Raw genomic sequence first — 19,260 nt, forward strand, 5'->3', positions numbered from 1 at the left:
TCACGGAGCAAATGCCTGTGTGTGTGGTGGGATGTTGATCAAAAAAATTTGCACTGAGTAATCTCGGCACTGGCTGTTCCGACCGTGGATCGTTTTGGTCTCATTTGATCCGTCTTGGGGTCCCATAAGTCGCTATTGAAAATGATAAAGTTTAGTTAAGCACTTCAAAAGTTATGCTAAAAAAACGAATTTAACAAAAGTCCGGAAGATTGTAAAAAGGGTGGTTTTTGTAAGAAACCCCGTCATGTTATACATTTTTGGAAAGGTAGTTGAAAGACCTTTCCAACGAGTTCAAAAGTTTGAAGATCTGACAACCCTATCAAAAGTTATAAGCACTTAAGTGTTATTTAAGCACTTTTTAGAGGCCGAATCTCATATATTTGGATGAAAAAGTTGTCCGGATCTATCAAGCGACCTGTCGTTGGATAGGTAATCAAAAGACTTTTCCAACGAGCTCAGTAGATTGCAGATCTGACAACCCCATCAAAAGTTATAAGCACATAAGTGCCCTGAATTATGAAGATCTGACTACCCAATCTGATGGTATGAATCATGAATCAAGTTGATAGAACACTGAAAGGTCCGCCCTTGTGTATCTAAGCATTACCCTCTAAATGTGAGGAAGGCAACAACCACCTAAGGGTGGATTAAGTAACGTTTTTATATGAAAAACATAAAAATATTTTTATCTTTTTTTTAATAAACTTTTTGAAAATCGCCCTTCGTCATGCACACAGGACCGGTTAAATGAGTCTTCACGAAAATTATGAGCCGATTTGGTCAAGGCAGTGTTAGGATATCGTGACACCCGTTTTTGAAAATGCTAACTTCATATAGCTGTATCTCGGCAATGATACAACCAAATGTCTTCAAATTTATTTGGTTAATAGTTGAAAATGTATATTTTAATGTCCTGAAAGCAGATTTTTTAAAAAGTTTGAGTTTGTGCTCAAACCAACCTCTGACATTTTTGCCGTTTACATGTAACCCCTTAAGTTCGTCAACACAGCCTTTTGAACCACTGCGCTGTCCCCGGGAGAGAGGAGGGACACGAACAGAGGAAGTTTTCGATTGGACCAAATGCAAAAACAAACGAAAACCGACAGACAGACAGCTGGACTGGCAGGCGGAGGCGAACTGCCTGCTGTGTGTGATTGAAGAAGATAACACTAATTAATTTTTGGTCAGCAAAAGTGGCATATCTACTAGCACTTGAAGTGGGTGCGGTGGTATGGTGTTAGTGTAAGTGAGGGTTGTGTTTAGGGTGCGCGTTGAAAAGATTTATGTTGTTCTTAAAGATCATTTTTTTATGCGAAGGAAGTTTGTTTTAAATCAGTTAAGTTTAATGCAACGGCAGTTGCCAAATAACGTGGTTCACGGATATATGAAAAATACCACTACAGAGAGCAATCTGAGAAATTATTTCGCTTTGGAAATGTCGATACAACGATTTATCAAAGATTTTTGCTATTTAAGGTTCGTCGTCTGTTTCGTGCATGCAATGGACAGCTTAACCGTGACAAACGAGCCTGATTTTTTGAAATTCTTGGTTTCGCTAGTGGCGTGCAGGATTTCCAAACCAGAGGTCGTGAGTTCGATTCTCGTACCGGAATGATGAAGTAAAAAAAAAAATCTGAAATGATATGTTTGACTCGACTTTTATTCATTAAAAATAAATCAACTATTTTTGCTACCTGTAAAATAAGCAAAAGTTCAGTAGAAGGTTAAGCAAACCTCGAACCTCTTTCTCCTGCAGCTAATCCTTTATCGTGTTGAAGCTAGTTGCACTGCAGCACCCTCTGTAATAGTCGGTTACAGCTCAAGGAACCTGCTGCTAAACGAGATTAAGTGTGTGGGTGCACGGAAACACGATTGATTATGGCTGATCATTTTCAGCGCGCACCCACACCATTAGCATGACTCTATTCGCTCCTATTGCTGTGTTGGAGGGCGTTGATGCTGAACAAACTAAAGCGATAGTGCTGGGGCGATGGTGAGCTAGCTAATTAGTAATTGGGTTGTGAAAGGGAAGCGCGATTGTTTAGCTGGTCGTTACAATCAGGTGGTTGTGTACACCGTTCTGATTTGAATCGGACGCAACCGCGCGCTGGGATGGTGATTAATTTGATATTGATGCCACGATAGGGATCTGCAAGTCCCTAATGACGCAGCAAGGGCAGAGTGGTGTTAAATGGTGCTGGGTAAATTGATTCGCAGTTAAATACAGGTCGAAATTTGATACCCATTACCACCTCCTATCAGGGAGGGTTAGATGTGATAGACTCGATTTATATTGATTGACTGATTAATTTTAACAGTTTAACGATTTTATTCTACACCCAAAGTTAAAGAACGAGGGGATAGTCCTCAAGAAAAGAAACGTGAGGAAAGTGCTATATTTCGAGAGTATAGTCCTCTCGCGTGTTCATTCGTTCATTGGAACAGTTCATCCTATTGAGTGGCTTATATGGACAAACGACCGCCACTTAGTCACCGAACCATGGTGGCCCATACGGTAAAGGCACGGTTCAATATGCCGAAGGTCTTGGGTTCGAGTCTCGGTACCGGTACTTTTTTTTTTTGATAGATGAACTTTTTTGGAAAATGAACAATGAGTATAGTACTCTCGGTAATTTCGGGATTTATCCTCTCCGTCCGCACACAGTACCATTCTACTACCGAATCGTGCTCTTTATTCTCTCGTATGCCGATGCCCAGTTCTGGGTGTACCTGTGATTAAAAATTGCAAAATGTTTAAATTCAATCGGTGAGACTAGAGTTTTCTATTATTTATTGAATTCTTAATTCAAATTTGGTCTAAATGCCAATCGTGTTTCCCATATCATCTCCGAATTTCAATAGGTTCACTGTATTGTTTTGCACTCAATCAAGAACGCAACTTGACCGATAAGAGCTTCCCACTGTGATCCTTTGGTGTCACCACAGAGAACAGATGTATATCACTGAACAAAAAGCTACACCCAAAGTTAAAGAACGAGGGGATAGTCCTCAAGAAAAGAAACGTGAGGAAAGTGCTATATTTCGAGAGTATAGTCCTCTCGCGTGTTCATTCGTTCATTGGAACAGTTCATCCTATTGAGTTGCTTATATGGACAAACGACCGCCACTTAGTCACCGAACCATGGTGGCCCATACGGTAAAGGCACGGTTCAATATGCCGAAGGTCTTGGGTTCGAGTCTCGGTACCGGTACTTTTTTTTTTTGATAGATGAACTTTTTTGGAAAATGAACAATGAGTATAGTACTCTCGGTAATTTCGGGATTTATCCTCTCCGTCCGCACACAGTACCATTCTACTACCGAATCGTGCTCTTTATTCTCTCGTATGCCGATGCCCAGTTCTGGGTGTACCTGTGATTAAAAATTGCAAAATGTTTAAATTCAATCGGTGAGACTAGAGTTTTCTATTATTTATTGAATTCTTAATTCAAATTTGGTCTAAATGCCAATCGTGTTTCCCATATCATCTCCGAATTTCAATAGGTTCACTGTATTGTTTTGCACTCAATCAAGAACGCAACTTGACCGATAAGAGCTTCCCACTGTGATCCTTTTGGTGTCACCACAGAGAACAGATGTATATCACTGAACAAAAAGCTACACCCAAAGTTAAAGAACGAGGGGATAGTCCTCAAGAAAAGAAACGTGAGGAAAGTGCTATATTTCGAGAGTATAGTCCTCTCGCGTGTTCATTCGTTCATTGGAACAGTTCATCCTATTGAGTGGCTTATATGGACAAACGACCGCCACTTAGTCACCGAACCATGGTGGCCCATACGGTAAAGGCACGGTTCAATATGCCGAAGGTCTTGGGTTCGAGTCTCGGTACCGGTACTTTTTTTTTTTGATAGATGAACTTTTTTGGAAAATGAACAATGAGTATAGTACTCTCGGTAATTTCGGGATTTATCCTCTCCGTCCGCACACAGTACCATTCTACTACCGAATCGTGCTCTTTATTCTCTCGTATGCCGATGCCCAGTTCTGGGTGTAGGTTGTGCAGCATCCACCTAGATATTGTCGCCGCGGCACTAAACCGAATTGAGCAAGTTTAACTCTCGCGACGATTTTCTGTCGCGAAATATCTGTCAAGCATGTTTGGGTGATTTTGAATCAGTGTGTTTGCTTTTTTTTATTTTGAAGGCTTTGGATGTTGAGAAAAACGTGGCTGATTTTTTTGTGATTTTCCAAGGAAATGGAACGCTTTAGATGACATTATTGTTAAAAATCTTGGTTTTAGTTCTGCTACCACTTAAAACTGTTTCAATTGGGGTGATTTATGAAGTTCAGTCTGTTTTCAGCTTCAGAAAAAGACGCAGAGTCGAAGGACCTCAATCTGGTCCATTGTGTCCTACCACCAGGAGAGTTTTGCTGATGCGGGTTGTTGCGGGTAAGCTCTAGAGTCAAAATGGGAAGACCTAGCCACCAATTTGAAAATCAAAAGCGCTGTAACTGTCCTCTCCAAGCTAGACATCATGAAATGGTCCATCCGGTTGATCAAATCCACGCCCACAGAACGATTTCCGGTAGATTTTCGTGATCGATTCCGTGCTCCGTGTAAGTCACGGCGCGGGTCTTTTCGCAACTCAACTGGCGACATTTCAGTTTGGTGCCACGGCGAAATTTGGTTTTGGTTTCGCGAGTGACATTTAGGATACACTCAGAAAAGAAACAACAGAAAATTGCTTCGCGAGATGAAAAACACTCGCGCTGTTATTTTTTTTTATTCGAATGAAACTTTTTTGGTGCCTACGGTATGCTCACAGAAGCCATTTTGCATCATTAGTTTGTCCATATAATTTTCCATACCAATTTGGCAGCTGGCCATACAAAAATGATGTATAAAAATTCAAAAATCTATATCTTTTGAAGGTTTTTTTTTGATTTGGTGTCTTGGGCAAAATTGTAGGTATGGATATGGACTACACTGAAAAAAAATACACGGTAAAATTTTTTTTATGATTTTTTGTTTTTTGTCACTATAACTTAATTTGCACTTTTACACTATTTTTATTTTTTTTTATTTAAGAGGACATAAAATGCCAACTTTTAAGAAATTTCCAGGTTGTGCAAAAAATCTTTGACCGAGTAATGAATTTTTAAATCAATGCTGATTTTTTAAAAAAATCGAAAAATTTGGTCGCAAAAATTTTTCAACTTCATTTTTCGATGTAAAATCAAATTTGCAATCAAAAAATACTTTAGTAAAATTTTGATAAAGTGCACTGTTTTCAAGTTAAATCCATTTTTAGGTGACTTTTTTGAAAATAGTCGCAGTTTTTATTTTTTTAAATTAGAGCACATGTTTGCTCACTTTTGAAAAAAACACTTTTGAAAAGCTGAGAAAATTCTCTATATTTTTTTTTCATTTAATACATTTTTTAATCGTGTTTTGCCCATAACTTTTGATAGAATTGACCAAAATTCATTTTTCAAAAATAAAAATGTTCATTTTGACAAGCTCTACAATTGTCTAGAAGGGCTCAAAAATGTACAAAATTATCTAGTGGAAGGAACAAGTTTTGGCTGAAATATTTCAGGAATCAACAAAAAAATTAAATTTATTCCTGAAATATTTCATTACATCAAAGCGCTATCTCGTCATCCCTCCCAAATAAAAATTCTGAACCACCCTAAAATTTGAACCACCCTAACGTCCACCATACCAAAAGATGCCCCTATTAACCCGGAACGGAACATGCTGATTTATTTTGGTTTTTATGTTGTTTATAATTTTTTTTTTGTAAAAATGAACAAACAAAAACATAAATTAGAGAAGTTTTTTTTTCGCAAAAGAAATGTCACTTGTATAGCACGCAACCATTTGAAAAAAAAAACGATTTTTTAAATTTATGTGGAAAAAAACAAAAAAAAATAATTAAGGCAACTAGTTTCTGTACACAGATTAGAAAAGCGATCTTTTCAATTATTGATTTGGACCCTATTTTGATCACGTTTTGAAAAAATTGAAATAAAATAACATTGATAGGTTGCCTGCATAAGATAGGGTTACCAGAGTACTTGGAGAGTATTTTATTCTACCGCGGTCCAAACTGCTATGATGTAGCTATCTTGAAATCACTTTTGAACTTTGGCTACCTGGGCAATTCTGCAACAATGTGATTGTAAAAATAGTCAAATGTTGTTATAAATTGTTTTATAGATAGTAAAGATATACTAAAATGTCTGTAGTAAAAAAATATACTAAAATATCTGTAACAAAAATCTAGGTGCAAAAGCTCTGGTTGATGTGCACCTTTGTGCGAAACTAGTTAATTTTTCAGAGCTGTGGTGCATTACATGGTTTGTTTTTCTAGGATTTGTTGTACACAATACCAACCCAAAACATACTTATAACCTCTGACATAACTTAATTAGTGGTGTCTCTGAGAAAATATTTAATTGTTTTCAAACACATAACCGTAAAACGATCAAGTGGGATTGTGGTTTGAAAATAATACAATAAACATTAAATTTCAGGAAAAAAAAATCTGGATTCGGTCGAACTCAATTAAGGAGCTTGTGCCTTTGTTGCGTTGAAGGGCACATTTATTGAAATGTTTTTTTTTTTGTTTTCAATTTTCCAGAACATGCGGATGTCGGGCGAGAGCGGCGAAACGCTGCACCTGGTCCAGCTGGAGCGGGAAAGTGCGGGCTCGTACGCGTGTGCCGCGTCCAACACCGAGGGTGAAACGCGCAGTTCGTCCATCACGCTCAAAGTTCAGTGTAAGTATTGTAATGGTCTGAACGGAAAAAATGACTGTGCCAAATAGGTAAAAAAAAAAACTGTTTGCAATGTTTCTGATCGTAAAAATAGCAAATTCAGATTTTTTGTTGCATTTAGAACCATTAGTCACAAAGGACTATTGCCTTGTGTCAAGTCTTAATCTTTTTTTATATTTTTTTTTTTTTTGGTTAAAAAATACCAACAAAATCTTGCTCGTTATCGGGAACGGATTGCCACCCCGAATCTCGAACTACAAACAAGGATAGCAACGTCTCGCAAGTCTCAAAAGCTCGGTGCAAACAGCACGTGAAAACATAGAAAGCACATGGCATCGATGTGCGCCGTCGATAGGAATGACACTCATAAGTTTGCGAGAAGAATCCCGAACACCCAACGAGATGATGGCTTCTTGACACGTGGATTCACGTGCCCGAGCTAGAAAAAAGGCAATCCAACTTGCATGGCTGGCTCATTCTCGAACAGATACTTGTTAGTAGTTGGCTACATTGGCGGCACTGGAAGCAGTGTTGGCAGGTTTGATTGATCTGAGTTTTTTTAGCATCGATTGTTTTGAAGCATAATTTTCTGAACATTTCTAAGAAATAAGTTTTTTTAAGTCCTTTGTTGAATTTTTCAATAAATTTGGCAACACTGAGCTCGAAGAAACAAGCTCTGAGCAAAGTGTGAAGGTGAAGGCGCCATGACAGGAAGTGTGACAGTCAGTTTTCCGACTTTCCTGGGGGCACCAGGAGAGGACAGATAACGAATTGGTTTGGCGACGAAATCCCCGAGTAAACACTGTGATTTTTTTTTGTGATGAAACATGTAAAAAAATAAAGTTTGACAGGAACTTAGTATTCCGTTTTGTTCAGAAACTCAAGCCAGACATTTTGCTACAAAAAGCTCATGAAAAGATGATTTCTATAAAAAGTTATATAACAAATACTATTACGAAAATAAAAAAGGTGCAAAAAAAGTTTGTACACCTTTCGAAAAATTAACATAAATAATGTTATTTGTTGACAAATCACCATAAATCCAATCTCCCAACTCCAAATAGGTATCCTTGACTGATTAAAAAAATAATTTGGATTGAATATAAAGTTTACTAACTACTTAGTATGAAAGTTTATATAACTCTGGAAATTCTATATAAAACTTATCTAAACTTAGTTTTGCAAACTTTTAATTCAACTAAATGTCAATATATTACCATAGAATTGCTAAATAAACATTTTGGAGTGGGTATAACACCGTTTTGGGGGTATTAGTATCGATAGAAAAGATTTTTCGTTGGAATTTCGTACCAACCCGGAATTACGTCGTCGGAAAATCCGCCGGCATCTGAACCGGTCCACAATTCACAAGTCAACCTATAAAGCATCAGAAAGGACATAAAATTTCCGATCTTTTGATACCCATACATCCAGGTTTTCTATAAAACCAACGTTGTTAAATACCTAAGCAAAAACGTTGTTATGGTTTCGTTTGAGCAACCTGCCAAAAATGTATAGAATTTCGTAATTTTTGTTCTCGTGGATCAAACTTACTTTTTGCCCAGGTATTTAAAAACGTAGGTTTTAAAGAAAACCTAGATGTTTGGGTATCAAAAGATCAGAAATTTTATGTTCTTTCCGATTCTACATAGGTTGATTTGTGAATCGTGTACCGGTTCGGATGTCGGCGGATTTTCCTACGACGTAATTCCGGGTTGGTACGAAATTCCAACGAAAAATCTTTTCCATCGATACTAATACCCCCAAAACATCACGAGTTATCGCGATTTTATGAAAGAAAAGTTTTGAAAAAGTTGGTCGTCATCGATCATGGCCGTTCATGGTCACCCGCGACAGACACGGACGACAAAACAAAGTGAAACGCAAAAAGTAACTTCTTCAAAACTTTTTTTCGTAAAATCGCGATAACTCGTGATGTTTATCAGCAAACCCCTTATGTCTATACATCAAAATTTTTGTAATTGTCTGTTCTACAACTTTGTAGAACATTGTTACACTCTAAAGAATAACCTTGCAAAGTTAAAAAAAAACACGAAATCTTAAAATCAAAAACTTTGTTCTAAATGAAAAAATGACCCTTCTGGGTCAATGTAGATTCGAAAAGTGCATTAAATTTCTCATAAAATGACATGTTCCAAAAATTTTTACAGTCGAGTAACGGAAAATGGGAGAATTTTTAAAACTTTTTTAGTGTTTTTTTCGATGAAAAATACGTCTTTTCGAAATTCTGAGTACGCCATCAAATCGGGCGTCTAATTTTACATAAAAGTCCTTTTGAAACCAAATTTCTATCTCATCACCGTTTCAGGCTGCAAATTATTGAAAAACACCTCTTTTTTCGCATGTTCAAAAATGGAAGGGGTCGTACCGCCCCTCCGTCACGAGATATCAAAAAACGGACCTCGGATTCATGATCAGGGACAAAAGTTACCCTTTAGGACAAAGTTTCACGCAAATCGAAGAGGGGTCAGGGCAACTTTTCCCGATTTCGTGTGAGTTGGTAGAGAATTACCCTATTTGTAAATCTGTAACTTTTGAAGGAATTGTCTGAACGATTGATGTACTCGGCAAAATTAAGTTACAATTAAGTTGACGGAAAAAATGACTTCAGTTTTAATAGGAAATCAAATTTGCAATCAAAATTTACTTTGTACATTTTTTGAAAAAGTTTTTTTTCGAAATGTTTAGAAATTTTCAATAAAACAAAAAAAACAAAATTTAGTTTATTAAACTTAAAAAAAAATCACCAGATTAAGGGCATTTGTCCCTATTTTGGGCCTAGTACCTATTTTGGGTCTACTAAAATTAATTCAACGAAAATGACCATTTCACCAAATCTGGCAGGAATCTGCCACTTGATAATGATACGTGCAGTCATTATCTTCATTTTGGTGGGCAAGAATAATTAACTTTTTTCTTCTAAATTAGAAATAAAGCAATAAAAATAGCACTCTTCACTTTTTTCTTGGCAAATTGCTAATTGCCCATTAGGGCGAAAATTTTCACCACTTTTGCTTACCGCTTGTTGACACTCAGCGCCCGGCTTTCATCGCTAAGTACACGAATAAGAGCCGTCTCCCGAATCTCCAACCACCGGCAATATGTTTTTATTGGTGGGTGCCACAATTCCACTGCAAAAACAATCACTAAACTGCCACCAAATCAATAAAATAACTGATTAATAACTTCGTCCATTTCGGAGAGAATGGCTCTATATTCAGTCCATTTGACACTTCTACAAATAATGACAGTGTGTGTGTGTGCTTTTCACAAGTTACAGTGTTTCTTGCATATTACGGGCTTGTTGTTTGGCTACGCAACAAATGTTTGAATATGTTTAAAACTCGTAAAGAATGATATAAATCATGTCCAAGCTAATTATGCACGTAATGCAAGTGAAATCAATCGTTCTAATGTTGATTTGTGGCTTCAAACATCACAATGATTGAGCATGTTTGTCGCCGAATTTGTTCGGCTGTACTGTACGAGCTGGGGCTGAACCGTACGTTAAAAAAGTTCGCCACGTGCTTCGAGATTTCAACCAATCAGAAGGTTGGCCGAAAATATGTACAAAGAAGGTCGTATGCTTGAAGCAATATCCCCAAAATAGGGACAAAAATGTTTCAGTTTCTCGGGCTCATACAGAAATTTAAAGTATTTTCGTCAAAAATGTGATTAAGTAAGAGCATTAGCATTAAAAAACCAACTTATTCATGTAATAAAAGCAAGGCTGCCTATAGCAGCCTTTGAGAATACATCAAATAAAAAGTGCGCTCGGCTTAGTAGGCCCAAATACCCTATCAATGAATTGTATTACCTGATACGATTCCTTACACCTTTTTAAACAGAAATGCTTTGATTTGCTGACGTTTACCTGTGAATGTATTGGTGAGGACGGAAGTAAATTGCTGATATTGTTATTAAATTAAAAAATAAATAGAATTCATTTTAGAATACAGTAAGTTTACTTCTTAACCATTTTCAAAAGATAGTCATTGGTAAAATGTTCTACCTAGTGTTTTCAGCTCTGAATTTTGAAATTTTTATCTCCAATCAAATGCGAAATCCTAGAGAACTGCTCCCTGTCATCGCCGTGACGGCCCAGTCAAGATCATACTAGAGGGCACTGAGAACTGCATTGCCGTTGCTCGATTTGCGTTTCTGACCGTGGGAGGATCCTTTTAATTACCAGAATTGCTTCTGTTGTTTCGATGACGATTGTTGAACGATGCTGCGGGGACAGGAAATTAAGGTGCAGATCTTTGATGTTCTGCTGGCAGTTCGCAATTAAGCAACACATGGTATTTAACACTCAAAGGATGGTGTTCAAAGTGTTTGATTTTGCCCGGAAGGCATACTTTGAAATTGGTTTGCAAGAAATTACAGTCGCGTCTATTATTCAGTTGCAGAAGTTAGCATACTGAGTATTTAGAATTGAAATAATTGTCAGAGCAATAGTTTTTATGTCACTTCTGAGAAGTATTAAATTTCAAACCGTGCAAAATCCGTCCATCTCTCAATATTTGTCTATTAGAGCTCCTCCTATGACACAAATCAATTATGAAAATGTTCTCTCCAATTTTGTTCATTTTGCAAGGCGTGCTGTTATTCCGAAAATTGGAAAAGCATTTCACTCCTAAATACATGTAAATGAGCGGAGAAAATTCTCATTTTCTCAGTCTTCAACAACAATTGGAGCCCAGGTGTTGGTCCCCCCCCCCCTCGCCACCACCATTTCTATGGAAAATTCGTTGATTGGAAATGGCAGCAACCCAAACAAAAAAAAAAAAAAACAAATGAAAAGCTCTCCGAAACAATAGGCTACACACCATCTGCAGTAGATACAGAGGGGGCGGCTAGGAAAATTTACTTCCAGCGAAAGTTTGAGGAGGGCAAAAAAAAGGTCATTTCGATGCCTTCCTTCGATGGGTATTAAATTAATAAGATTGCTTAAATTGATTGCCGCTCGGAGGCGAAGCAGAATACGCCAGAAGGTTCATTTCAATTGAATTCCAAATTTGGGCAAGTTAAATTGAACACGACCAAGTGCCTGGAAAAACGGGCCTTACGTGAACTGATTTGGAAGAGCGTTTTACGTAACTGAAGAATGTTTTGTATAAATAGGTACCACTTTTTTCTGAGAATGAATATGAATTACGATACCATTCTCCTGAATGAAGCAATTCGTAACCAGTGACTTCAGAAGAATTTTGCCTCAGAGGCAAAGCTTTTGAAGCTGCTTCTTCGGAAACTTAACTGCACAAACAGACGCATGCCTTGCAGACAGAAAAAAACATCTAATTACTTACCTTTGACAAAAGAATGCTGATAGGCAATACTACCCCGAAGAAGATGAAGTATTATATTATGGAGAATGCTGTATATATCATTCCCAGAATGTATGCTTTGCTGCTCGATCATACCTGTACTGTTTGAGATTTACAATGATTTTTTTTTTATTTCAAGCTTACTTTTTTTTAATTCGTCTGTAACGTGTGTTATATATTGCTTAAATGTTATCATGAATTATATTATAAATTATATTTTTTTCAATTTGTTCGTCTTCGTGAAAATGTTTGTTCTATTAATAAAATTTCAAATGTGTTCTTCAAATTGTCAAGATGGCTATAGATAGAGCCTAAGAAAATTACCTAGAGTAAATATACCCTTCCTAATCAGACACCTATCTTCGTCATATGAAGAGCTTGATGCTCGATTTAAGCTCCAAAAAACTCTCTAGGCTAAACTAACCAGCAACAGCACCGCCTCTAGTATGCACGCAAATTTGTGCCATATACTGGCCCAAAAGATCAAATTTAATGCTCTTTTGATCATAATTTCTATTTTGCGAGACCATTTCTCATCATTTTGGTGGCATCACACATCCACACCCAAGATGAGAGGTTAACTGTTTAACGAAAGTCGCCATCAATATCTTTACACTTGTGCTAACATTTTCAAAGCGCTTAAGATAAAAAATTGCTTCCAACTAGCGGCAACATGTTCTTTTGAACATTATTTAGCCACTCACTTGAAAAATTATCCCGAAACATGTAAATAATTAGCAAGCGCCATAAAAAAACAAACGCGCCAAGTCTTTTGACGTTTGACTTTTGACGACCCATTCCAATCGAAGGCTGAAGTAAACCGAGCGAGAAGCGAAGGCAAATAAAGAACAAAGGGTGGCCACCAACACCACCAGCAGCTCCTGATGGACTGAGGCAGTGATGCCAGAATATTTTATCTATAAATGCTACTTTTCATGAGTGTTCGCTTAAAATTTCATCAATTTTGGCAGCACCAAGCAGAGCGCTGGAAAAAAAGAACTAAGCTGAAAATAGGAAAATGGGCGTGGCCCAATGCACTCGACTGATAAAAATGCATTTGGGAAATATATTTTTAAAATGCTTGCAAAAAGGAATAGCATAACTTTTAATAAAAGTGAAAATAAACAGAAATGTTCACAAAAAGTTGCTCTACTCGTTGGTTTACTTGGCTTTGGTAAATTTCAAGGAATACTCTAGATTATCAACATTATTCAAACACGACCGCTTATTTGGCTTAAAATGGGTTTATTTCCTCTAGAGTGTTTTTTTTGGTCATTGAAATATTTCAGTTTATTCAATCACAATCACATCTTCAAAAAAATGTTCAAGAAGAGATTATAAAACATTTTCAATAATCGGTAGGGACCAACCATATTTTAATCGTCATCTTTTTGAATGACATAAAGTTTGAAAAGTAACGTGAATATTGATTGATACATAATTTATCGTTTTTGTTTTCTTTAAATCATTCTAAATTTTCATTGCTTTTAGCGATTTTTGCATGATCGAAAAGAAAAACAAAATATCTGCTGATAATCCTCAGAAGGCGATCTCTTTGAAAAATTCATAACACTTCGTGTTCAAAGTAAAAATTCCAATTGATTGTTGATGCTTCTTAAAAAAAAAATTACAATTCCGTCGTGAAACTACTTACTTTTCCGGTCATTCTTGAACGACGAAATAGCCTACTTTTCTGTACCAAAAATAACAGAATCGAATAGCAACACTTTTCAAAATAAATGCTAAAAAAGTTCTACTTTCCAGCACTGAAATGGGTACTCAAAAGTTGAACTTTTCAGCACTTGTTTCGAAAAGTAACACTTTTCAACATTTTTTTGAGTCAAACGATTTATTGACAAAATACATGAAAATTTGACATAAAATTTCACTCAATAGGTGTTTCTCGGAATTACAAAAAATGTTGTATGGAACTCTTTGCAAAACTTGATTTTTTCAGCACTCTTCGTATTTATCCAACTCGGTGAATCTCGTTGGATAAATGTACGACTCGTGCTGAAAAAATCCTCTTTTTGCAACTTGTTGCATAACCTACTATTTTGTTTTTCATCTCAATCTCATTCAGTTTGCAAAGCAATTCTTCAATTTATGTTAAGCATATGTACAGTAATAGCAAAATCGTAGACAGATCTTTTTTTAAGAAAAAAAAAATAACTTGGTGTTGAAATAAAAAAAAAATCAAAACTTTCTTATTATTTGTTTAATTCGTCCATGTTTAAAACAAATTATCTCAGAAATGGCAATCATTTTAAAAACATGCAAGAATTGAAATAAATACAGAGGTACATCTTTTTACGCGATGCGTCACGTTTTTTTTCTTCTAATTTGTCGATATCTCCGGAACTATTCAACATTTTTGCAATCTTTCAAAAGCAATTTGTAGGTTTTTTCTGCACTAAAAACGCTTTTTGAAGCTTGAAAAAATATTGTTTGGTTTAAGAGGAATCTACAAAACAAAAAGCGTATCGCCACCGTGTAAAAAGGGGTTTCTCTGTAATATTGTGTTTTCCCCATCTTTTTCCAGATGTTTTTATTTAAGATTTGGCACACATTCACCAAAAAAATTATGGTAATATTCATCAGAGAATGGGGACAGGTTTTGGGTTGAAGTAATGTGTAATATAACATCAGAAACCGGTGAATTTTCATAAGATTTTTACACTTTTTTAGTTAAAATTACGCAAAAAATAGGTAGTATCAACCAACCAAATTTTTAACCTTTCAAAATTAACCGTTTTTTGCTTTGTATCGAAAATAGACGTTAAACTTATCTTTTGATTCTTTATCCGGTATTCCGAATTAGAGAGCAAAAAATAACACTGAAAGCTTTATAAATTATTACAGTTCTGTTACTGTCAAAATTTGGCAAAATATCAAAGAATTTTGAAAACATGTATTCCTACTGATTATTCGAAGAAAAATTTGATGGAAGGGGACCAAAAACTTGAAATAAAATCTTTTTTGAGATTAGAGCAATTCCTACCAAAACCGGAAATGGATTTTGTTTGTATTTTTTTATTTGGCTCAAACTTTGTGGGGGCCTTCCCTATGACTAAAGAAACTATTTTGTGTCATTGATTCACCCATACAAGTCTCCATACAATTTTGGCTGCTGTCCATACAAAAATGGTACGTAAATATTCAATCAGCTCTAACTTTTGAGTGAATTTTCTGATCAATTTGGAGTTTTCGGCAAAGTTGTAGGTATTGAAGAGGACTTTTGAGAAAAAATAGGTACACGAAAAAAAAATTGCAGATTTTTTAATCATTTTTAAAGCATAAGCATAAGCATAAGCATAGGTGCCCACCCGCAGTTGCTACTCCGTTATTGACCAGGACCTCCAGAAGTTACATCCACGAGCCGTGGAAGATAAGTGGGTGCTATCTTTCCTCGCTTCGCAACTTCTCAAAGGCCCCTATCATGCTGATCAATACCGGCGCCGGCCACGACCAGTGGTAGGGTCACGGGGAAGTGGATGGGAATGTTAGTCCGATACTTGAGTGATAGAGACCGCCCAATCGACTGCTTCTCCGACAAAGTATCACATGAGTTTTGAGGGTTAGTAGATGGGTATGAGGTCAGGATTCACGAGTGGCAGTGATGTGACCATGAGCATTTTGTTTATCGGTTGAAATTTTAAATCTTAGGCAGCCGGCTGCTGAAAGATAAATAATTGATTATTTAAAAAGTTTGTTTTAATCGAACGCGTGCCAACCGAGCGTTAGTGCTATGGGCTGGACTTATCAGTATATTTTTACTGTTGGTACAATTAAGATAACGCGAGCAAATGTCAAAAATAGTAGATGAGTTAATACTAAAGCTGCCAGTTGGAATAAATTATTACGATCAACGAATATAAACGAAAAGAAAACAGGACACCACGTAACCGATTGTAATGAAATTAAAACAATAACTTAAACGAACTTAACCGGCGGCGTGCCTTCCTATCAACGATGATAAAAGAAGGACTTATAAATTTAAAATATAAAAAGACTCCAAAAACACGTTGCATAGTAACCGCGAAGTCCCGCTACTCACAATCGAATCCGAAAGATAGCTATCTAGAATTTTAAATATAGTATTAATTCGACCGCGATCCTCCAGAAATTCTTCGTCGGCGTGCCTTCCGATCAACGGTGATGTAAGAAGGGCTTTATTCATTAAAATGATTTTATACATAAGCCTTAAAACATATTCGTCGGCGTGCCTTCCGATCATCGATGATATAGAAAGGACTTAATCCAGCAATACGACTGGATTGTCTCGAAAAAAAAAAGAATTCGGATCGTTTCTATCGAAAACTATGTAAAGAGAACAAAAATAAACTCATTGGCCAACGAACGCGCGAACTAAAAATAAAGAAAAAAGAAGAAGAAGAAGACCAATTACCCCATGAACACAAACAGCGACACAAAAGAGATGAAAACAACACGAATCAGAAGAAATCCAATCACCCCATGTACACAAATAGCGACACAAAAGAGACGGAAAATAACACGAAAAAAACAGGACTGAGCGTCCACACAGGCACCGCACTACTGATGCCATTGTTTAATTATAATGACCAATCACCCCATGCACTCGAACAGCGACACAAAAGAGACGGAAAATAACACGAAAAAACAGGACTGAGCGTCCACACAGGCACCGCACTACTGATGCCATTGTTTAATTATAATGACCAATCACCCCATGCACTCGAACAGCGACACAAAAGAGACGGAAAAAACACGAAAAAACAGGACTGAGCGTCCACACAGGCACCGCACTACTGATGCCATTATTTAATTATAATGACCAATCACCCCATGCACTCGAACAGCGACACAAAAGAGACGGAAAATAACACGAAAAACAGGACTGAGCGTCCACACAGGCACCGCACTACTGATGCCATTATTTAATTATAATGACCAATCACCCCATGCACTCGAACAGCGACACAAAAGAGACGGAAAATAACACGAAAAAACAGGACTGAGCGTCCACACAGGCACCGCACTACTGATGCCATTGTTTAATTATAATGACCAATCACCCCATGCACTCGAACAGCGACACAAAAGAGACGGAAAATAACACGAAAAAACAGGACTGAGCGTCCACACAGGCACCGCACTACTGATGCCATTATTTAATTATAATGACCAATCACCCCATGCACTCGAACAGCGACACAAAAGAGACGGAAAATAACACGAAAAAACAGGACTGAGCGTCCACACAGGCACCGCACTCGATTCTCCAGACAATTTTACATAAAAACATCCTTGGGAAGATACAGCGGTTTTAAAAATAAAAATGTTGAAAAAAACGGGATTTTTGGTGGTTTTTGACAATTTCTATATCAATAGGTACACGAAAAAAAAATTGCAGATTTTTTAATCATTTTTATAACAAAAACTTAATTGCCCAAAATACGTATATTTGATTTTCGAGATTTTTTTGATTTGTTTTAGGGGACAAAAAACCGCAACTTTTTAGCTATAGAGAAACTTGGTCAAAAAATCTTCCACCGAGTTATGAATTTTTGAAAAAAACTTTTTTTTTATTTTGACGTTTAGACCACTTTTCAAAAAAACAGTTTTAGTAAATGATTTTGGTATTTTTTAGGAGGGACTTACCATTCTGCAGTTTTCGTCAGTCTTTTTGTAACATTTTAGCCTATTTTCTCAAAAAATTTGAACGAAATGTTCGTGACATCACCTTAATATTTGACTTTAAAGCTTAAAAATCAATAAATCTCATAGTAGTGGCGTGTATTTTTATTTCAGTGTTTTTTTATTCAAAAGCCCAATTTCCTACAAGTTTGTCTTTGACCACTTTTTGATACGATGCAACGGCTTCGAGATACAGTAATTTTTAAATTGCAAAGTACAAAAATATTTAAATAACTTACACCCTTCTCAAATGTTATTTTCGAGTACAATTGGCTCCATATACACAAAAATGCCATATATTGGTCTAGGATAACATGTCTACAATGTTTCATTGAAATCGGAGACGGGCGGGTACAAAAGAACCAGAAAAAATTGCCCTGATTTGAGCGGGAAATGCTTTCCAATCAAAGGAGAACATTACTTCGATTTTAATTTTGATTACTTTGATAGTTTTTATTCGTCTGTTATTGTTCCACGCCTAAATATTTTAACTATCAATCCAAAGTATGGTCTCTTCGTAGCCTATTTAGCTTGTAAAATCGAAAACAACCTCCGATTGCACTACAAATTATTCGTGAAGCCAAACGACCGTCCATTTGCAGTTCCTAGTTTGATCCGAAACGATATAGCCCAACCTCAAAATAGCACTCGTTTGGTCCCGGCCAGTTGATGATCCGGAATGAGCAATTCCAATCTCAGAGTAGACAGCAGTGTGTGTTGGGGGTGTGGGCCGGTCGTTTCGCTGGAACTCACTTAATTTGCAAGTCATACCGTAGGAATGGGAAAGGCAACAACACAACAGTCCGGCGATACTCCGTGGGAATACCTATTATGCACTAATTTGGTCCTGGTTGGCGTCTCTTTCTTCTCTCGGTTGCAGATGCACCCCGGTGCAAGCCCGGCACGGAGCAGACTTCGGTCGGGTCGCTCAACATGCACTCGATGCACGTCCGCTGCGAGGTCGAGGCGGACCCACCGGACGGCGTACGGTTCAGCTGGACGTACAACAACACCCGGAACGTGTCGCCGGTTCTGAACTCCCGCGTTAGCTCACACGGGCTAGTCAGCACCATGACGTACCTGCCCCAGTCCGACGCCGAGCTGGTCACGCTGGCCTGCTGGGCCATCAACGCCGTCGGCCGGCAGACGCAGCCCTGCCTGATTCACATCCTGCCGGCGAGTAAGTACATGTGGAGTGTTGGGCAACGGTGTGCGGTTTGGTGGACCGAAGATGTTTTTTTTTTCATTTTTGGCGCTTGACAGACAAATTAATAGTATTGAATAACAACTATGAGGATATCTTCACAAAAGTAAAAATTTCTCTAAAATCTTCGCTCCAACCCACCGCACACGTCCCATCTTCCAATCCAGGAAGTACATTTCGCCATTACACCTCACCACCTGAACTGGTTTTAATTAAAAATTCAAATTCCAAAACCCCCTCCAACGCCTAAAACGGTTCCCTTTTGGTTCGATTTCTTCTCCGGCA

The 19,260-nt window shown here is 37.3% G+C and overlaps 1 protein-coding gene across 4 annotated transcripts in view; it reads left to right on the forward strand.

Annotated features, from left to right (window-relative positions):
- Positions 1-19,260, forward strand: part of LOC6033016 (hemicentin-2) — a 319,767-nt gene that overhangs the window by 256,914 nt on the left and 43,593 nt on the right. For all 4 annotated transcript variants that reach the window (XM_038250375.1, XM_038250472.1, XM_038250519.1 and 1 more), the window contains 2 exons: positions 6,609-6,747; positions 18,652-18,951. In XM_038250375.1, coding sequence (XP_038106303.1) covers positions 6,609-6,747; positions 18,652-18,951 — 439 coding nt within the window. The remainder of the gene's footprint in view (positions 1-6,608; positions 6,748-18,651; positions 18,952-19,260) is intronic.

This window comes from Culex quinquefasciatus, chromosome 1, assembly GCF_015732765.1.
Source record: "Culex quinquefasciatus strain JHB chromosome 1, VPISU_Cqui_1.0_pri_paternal, whole genome shotgun sequence".
In the NCBI taxonomy this organism is placed as follows: Eukaryota; Metazoa; Arthropoda; class Insecta; order Diptera; family Culicidae; genus Culex; species Culex quinquefasciatus.